General features: G+C 29.5%; 2 protein-coding genes across 3 annotated transcripts in view; both read left to right on the top strand.

The window, feature by feature from the left end:
* LOC107634747 (glucan endo-1,3-beta-glucosidase 13) lies at positions 1,164–3,177 on the top strand. Its single transcript, XM_016338173.2, has 4 exons — positions 1,164–1,450; positions 1,534–1,878; positions 2,533–2,563; positions 2,793–3,177. The coding sequence occupies exons 1-4, from the start codon at positions 1,396–1,398 to the stop codon at positions 2,893–2,895; spliced, it is 534 nt and encodes a 177-aa protein (XP_016193659.1). The 5' UTR covers positions 1,164–1,395; the 3' UTR covers positions 2,896–3,177.
* Positions 4,624–6,848, top strand: part of LOC107631712 (cationic amino acid transporter 1) — a 4,777-nt gene continuing 2,552 nt past the window's right edge. The window contains exons 1-2 of one of the 2 annotated variants that reach the window (XM_016335241.2): positions 4,624–4,781; positions 4,913–5,313. In XM_016335241.2, the coding sequence (XP_016190727.1) occupies positions 4,914–5,313 (400 nt within the window). In that variant the 5' untranslated portion in view covers positions 4,624–4,781; position 4,913. Of the gene's footprint in view, positions 4,782–4,904; positions 5,314–6,848 lie in introns of those variants that run through there. The other variant, XM_016335240.2, reaches the window with a different exon arrangement.

Below are 6,848 nucleotides of genomic sequence, written 5' to 3'. Positions count from 1 at the left end.
ACATATATTTATATTAAATATATGGCAATTGAATTTTTGTGTGTACATGGTGTTTTTGAAAAATTAAATATACATCAAAAGATAACACTTAGATAATGTTTAAAAAAGAGATTATGACTAAAAACAAAAATTGGAATAAGTCTTTGTATTGTATTTAATGTAAAGTATATAGAATTGAGTTATGTTTTGATATCTTGTTTGATAGAAACAGGTGTGATAATAAGGTGAGAGATTAGGAGTAGAATAGAGGTGAAGTTAGAGAAATGAGGATGGTGGCAGAGGTAGAATAAAATTTTAAAAAATTAAATAAGGATATTCTTGAAAATAATTGTTATTAAAGTTTCAGTTTTTGTCCTAAAAAATTTTAGTCTTCTTTACTTCCACTTTCTAAAGTTACTGTATAAATTGAATTTTAAATTTAGTCTCTAGTTACTAAGTAATACCAAATTTCAGTTTCATTCTATGAAAACAAACACTACTTTAAATCCTTAATAACCAAATAGATTATTGGATCAAATAATACTTTTTTCTTTAAGAAGAGAATAAATTGAAAATTTTCTAACTTTAGCATTATAATATCACAATAATCTCTCACATTACTATTTACATGCCCAACTTTTGAGAGTTTATTATTAACCTCTAAAAAATTTCAAATTTGATAATTACCTAGACTAAGACTTTGCTTGCAAATAATACTTGAACAGAAGAATAATGTCAAAAGGATTAAGGCCTTCGTGTTTTATGCATTTAAAGGAAGGATTATCGGTGAATTTCACATTTTCATCGTCATGATTGTGTCTTCTTTAATTTTTTTTTGTCCAATAAAATATTTTTATTTAGATAACATATATAACATCATTACTTAAAAAGTTTTTGTTAGGATTTCACGCATAAACTCCCAGTTTGATTGGCAATGGATTTTGTTGATGGATTTTTTTTTTCGGTAAGCATGCAGGGCCTAGGCCCAGAGAATTACATTAAAATGAAGGAATAAGATGTCAATGGCACGAGCAACTAGAAGGATATTTTTTTGGACTTGAAGTAGAAGGATTGTGTTATGTTGCTTCCCCTGTTGAATTTGGGCTTTATGATTTTTTGGACATAAATTTACAATCTTGTATAAGTGCATAGTGTAGTGTTTTGATTCACCTTAAAAGTTGAAAAGGCTGAAATAAATACTGCTTATGCAGTGTGACAGAGATAGTACTACTCTATGCATCATCACTCTTCTGTTCTCCATTCTACACTTGAATTAAAACTCTAAAATAAACAAAATTTTCTCTTTAAGGAACTAGCCATTCCTTTAATAATTTACTAATACTACTCACTGCATTCATTCTTGCTTTCCTTCTCTCTAGATTTATTAGTTGAAGGTATTACTGTATTAGAACAACAATGAGAAAAAAAGCGTGGCTTATTTTGGTCCTGCTTTTTATGAAATGTTATCTGGGTATGTCTCTTTCTCATAAAATTTTGTTCATCTCCTTTATTTCTTCTTAACTTGAACCGTTTGATGAATTTCTTCTTGCTTAGATAAAGCCATGGGAAGGGGAATAGCAACGCAAGAGAAGGAAGATGCAGCAATGCCGGTGGCAACAATGTCGCCGCCGGAAGGCAACACGACATTCATCGACGGCACGACATGGTGTGTGGCATTAGGCGGTGTTTCTCAAGTTGATTTGCAGAATGCTCTGGACTGGGCTTGTGGCCTTGGAATGGCGGATTGTGCCGCCATTCAACAAGGCGGAGCGTGTTATGAACCGGACACACTGCTGTCTCATGCATCCTTTGCCTTCAACAGCTATTATCAATCTAATGGCAACTCTGATATTGCTTGTAATTTTGGAGGAACTGCTACTATCACCAAACATAATCCCAGTGAGTCCGTATTTTCATTTAGAAATTCAAGTGCAGTTAACTTCATGTGTAGTTGATAGGTTGATAGTTGAAAATTGTTAAATAATTTGACAGATATGATTAAAGTGTTATCTAATGTTTTTAATTATCAACTTCATGTGAAGTCTAATGTGTGTGATTTCTATAACTTTTAGGACATTAGTTTCTCTTCTTTATTGTTGGAGAAGGATCATTCATGAGGGTGTGGATGGTTGAATTGAAGCTGCTACAAAAGCAGTTGCTTAAGCAATTTCACTTTTCAATAAAGCAATTATTTGGAATTCGTTTACATCAGAAATCTTCTGAGTTGGATCCATTTTTCGGAACGGAATTAATACATCTCTTTTTCAGAAAAGAAAGGAAGGAGCATAATTATAGATGCACAGAGTGTATATTCGTTGCATTATTAGTTGAACCATGTTACACGTATATAAAAAAATTGATTATTTATATAAAATACATATTAAAATATGTAACAAATATCATATAAATATATAATAATTAATTTAGTGATTAATTTTTTGTTTGCGTAGTAATTTTTATATAACAATACGAAATGGTTGGTGTATTCATGCTTGGCTTTTAAGATCACATGATTCGTACTAAACTTCAGTGTTTAATTTCTTCTCATTGCAGGTTATGGAAAATGTGTCTTTCGTACTTCTGGGTATGTATGATGTACATATTATTGCAGTCATGACACAAATATAGTTAATATATTATATTATTTCAAGAAAATGAGTATGATAATAATTAGTTACCACTTACTAATACAGCATTAAAAACCTAGTTAAAAATTAGTACAAAACTATTTAGAACTGTGCATGCACAACATAAGCATTTTGTTAATTAATTTATTTTACTCATATTCTTAATTTCATGTGACATATATTCAGATCTTTAGATTCTTCTACAGCTTCTATGGGAAAACACAGGCAAAGCTTGATTTGGTGGGAAAAAATTGCTACCATTCTATGGCTTTCATACATTTGGATGTGAGTTATGGTCGGTGCAAAAATGGAACGGGAAATTAAATAGTGGAATGGTTACTGATTGTATCTTTGTTAGTAATAGAATTTCACTACTCTTTTCGTAATTTGTGTTTTTTGGTGCCAAAATATTCTTAGCTTTCATTTTGCGTCAAGACAAGAATCTATTTAGTTGTGCATATCTCTTTTCTTTTCTTAGTTTTAGTTTTAGCAAATTATTCGTTTTCCCTTATGCTCAATATTCTTTTTGTCTGCTTGTTTCATGTATCTTTGCTCTTTGGTATTCAGGTTTCTTAGTTGTTAATTATTAGTTGTTATTTAGCATTATGGAACTTTTTTTTTTTTGAGGTTCTATATTTAATTGAGAGTCACTTAAATAAAGACATTTAAAATATCTTTTTTTAAATTTATTCTTTAGCAATTAAAATTTGACTAGATTGCTCGACCAAAATAATAAGGTACTAGACTGCATTGAAGAAACTTCAGTATTTGGTGTAAAGGTTTAGATTTTTATTTTAATTATTTACTAAAAAATGTTAAGAGCTTAATAATTGTAGTAAAACAAATAATTAATGTTAGTTTAAATATAAACTAAATATAAAAAGTTATGTTAGTCATTTAATATTCGAGTTATAATTTAGAAACATAAAATTAAAAACAAATATATTAAGAAAAATAAAAAAAATTATGACTATAATTTTGTTCTTAAAACATTTTTGGACAAGAATATGCTGTGAATTTTTTTTTCACTCGAGAGTCTACGTGGCCAGAATCTGAACTTCCAGATTCCGGATTCCAATCTAATTATGTGGTCTTCATTATTTGCCTTATTTATCGTTCCATTTAATAATTAATACCACATGACCTTTGACTTTTATTATAAAAGCATTTTATATATGCAAATTGTTGCCCAGCCCACTCTCTCTTTTTTCAAATTAATGCCAATTGCTTCTTGCCAGCCTTGACTCTTCCCTCACCATAATATTCTTTTCTAATTACATTAATCAATTTCGTTATTCCATATATATATTTCACCAGATCTTCAAATCCATTCTAATAACTGAATTAAAACAGCCAAAAGAAAATTATAAAAAATGCAAAATATCAAATAATATATACTTTACTCGTAGAATACTAGTTTAAGAACTTAATTTCATAAAAATTATTTTCAATTTAGAAAAATACTAAAAAAAATAAAAATTTGTTATTTTTTATTATTATTTAATTATTATTTATTAATTCAATTTTTTTAGTCTAATAATTCAACAACATATTTTATTTTATATTTTTAAATATTAATAACTAACTAATAACAAAAAACGATAAATTCTAATTATATTCTAACCTTCATTCTCAGTTTATACAAAAACATAAGCAATCTTACAAAGAAAGAAACAGTTTAATTAAATTAAATTCAAATATGAATTTATGGATTGAAATGAAAAACAAACACACCTTTGACTTGTGTAAAAGGTCTGAAAAGTAGTCAAAATAAACAAGGCCATTAGGCCAGCCCACAACTACAAATTATAGTACAGTTGATGAGAAAGAAAAGGGTAGTTAGTATTTGGCCCTCAAACATAGAGAATAAGGTAACTGCAAGCTCGACTAATGAGAACACATTACATAATAATATTCTTAATAAATAATATAAGACGATTCAGCTTGCGTGCATTGTATATCAATAATTAATTAGCACTGGTATACAGTTCATACACATTACTCCAATTTCCAAATTTGAATTCACACTAGGCTATAACTATTCTAGCTGTACATAGATACATATCTTATGTTACCTTATATATGTATATATATATATCCATCCACACCGCATCCTTGACTAGTTTTAAGTGCATAAGAGACACCAGCACTTCTTGTTTTCTCTATTCTTTTACGGTAAACACTTCTTGCCTTCTTATTATATTCTTCATTTTTTATACCTATTGTTACAACAAACAATAATGATGATATTTATTAGATCTAAAAACGCTTATTAACTCCAATTTTTCTTCTTCGGTGATGAGTAGGATGGGAATCGACGGAGGAGCACGCCGGAGAGGATGCGCGCCACGGAGGGAAGACTTCTTCCCGGAGGAGTCGTTTAGAAGCTTCGGGAGCTACAGCAAGGCGTTCAAGGAGACGCCGTGGAGGTTGAAGGATCGGGTCCTGTCCCGATCCAATGACAATACGGAGCTTGTGGAAATGAAGGCTCGGAGCAGCCACGAGATGAAGAAGACGCTCAATTGGTGGGACCTAATCTGGTTCGGGATCGGCGCCGTCATCGGCTCCGGAATTTTCGTTCTCACTGGTCTTGAAGCCCGTGACGACGCTGGACCCGCCGTTGTGCTGTCTTACGTCGTCTCCGGCATCTCTGCCTTGCTCTCTGTTTTCTGTTACACCGAGTTCGCCGTCGAAATACCCGTCGCAGGTACTCTTCACGTGAAAAACCGAATTACTTTCTACTTTATTTTCGTTTGACTTCAACTTTGCTATATTTTGATAAAAATAATTCGGAAAAATATAAGTGACAATAGTTTCATATAAGTATTTGACAATAGTCACGCCTTTTTATCTAAACATTTAGATAATTATTTAGAATATTTAGAATATAAACAACACAAAAATTAGGAATAATATTAGATCATTTTTATAACTTTTTTTAAATTAGAAACTTATTTTTTTAGGTTTATTTTTTTGAATGTCATTTCAATAGTTATCATTTAAATATAATTATGGAAATCCATTAATACCAATAGACAATAGTCCAATATTAATAACATTGATTACCTTAACAAAAATATCTAGCAACTCATAAAACCATATGATCTATAATAATTGAAAAATGCTGTAAAATCTAAACAAACAAATAAATAAACAAATAATTATACATACGCTATTTTTTTAAAAAAAGAAAGAAAAATAAAAATGATAAACAGCTAAGATTTTATTGCCATAAAAATGTGACTTTTCCCTAATTGCGATGCGAAGGCAATTTTCACTTGTATAATAATCTTTTTACGTTCTAATTATTCCTATCAATATTACCTATCGACATATATAGAATTTGACCATATATACTAGATATAAAAAATTATTGTAACTCATCAAAGAATTATATAGGGTATATATTATGTTAATAATAACATATACGTCTGAATGTGTTTTAGCAAGATTAACGCAGATAATTAACATAATAAATTGCCGAAGTAAGAGTGATTTCGCAAAAACTCCTAGTGGATCATGCGTTCCGCGTTGACTCATATTTCGTGCTGTGATTGACTTAATTAAGCTAGCTTGGCTGGCTAGTAGTGCAGCTGTATTTTGTAATAATTAGTATTTGAAAAATTTAATGAATTTAGATACATTAAAATTTTAATGATGTACTAATTTGATCTGATTGAAATATATTTTGAATTATTAGAGTGAATATATATAACTATATATTTATATTTTGTTTAAATACTTTTTACTATTTAATCATGATAGGCTGACTACGATAGGTTTTTCTATATTATTCGTCCATAGAAAACAGTTATGTTGATTTTTGAGAGTGATCGGTCATATACAACCTGAATCTCCTTATCCAAATTAAATTCTTTATTGGTATGTTACCTGAGCTTGACTACGATACACTGAAAAAGATTATTATATTCTTACAAGTTGAAATTTTATTCTTATAGCTAAGAAATATTAAGTTTTCATAAAGGAATTTCACTTATTTTATTTTTAAATCTAAAATTATATCTATTTTGGCTCCTTCATATATCAAATTTACAAATTCATTTTGTTGTTTTATTTGGCAAATGAACTAAAATATGCGAAAATATTTTAAAAAAAATCATATTTTGATCAAATTATTAGTCTACAAAATATTTGATAGGTGTAGAATGGCTGAGTAGAATTTCAGCCCACAGTGCCGTCCCACACAACTTGTGTAAAAGTCAACACGACCTTTTTGACTAT

Source organism: Arachis ipaensis, chromosome B03, assembly GCF_000816755.2.
Source record: "Arachis ipaensis cultivar K30076 chromosome B03, Araip1.1, whole genome shotgun sequence".
Classification (NCBI taxonomy): Eukaryota; Viridiplantae; Streptophyta; class Magnoliopsida; order Fabales; family Fabaceae; genus Arachis; species Arachis ipaensis.
This window is presented reverse-complemented; position numbering and strand designations above follow the sequence as displayed.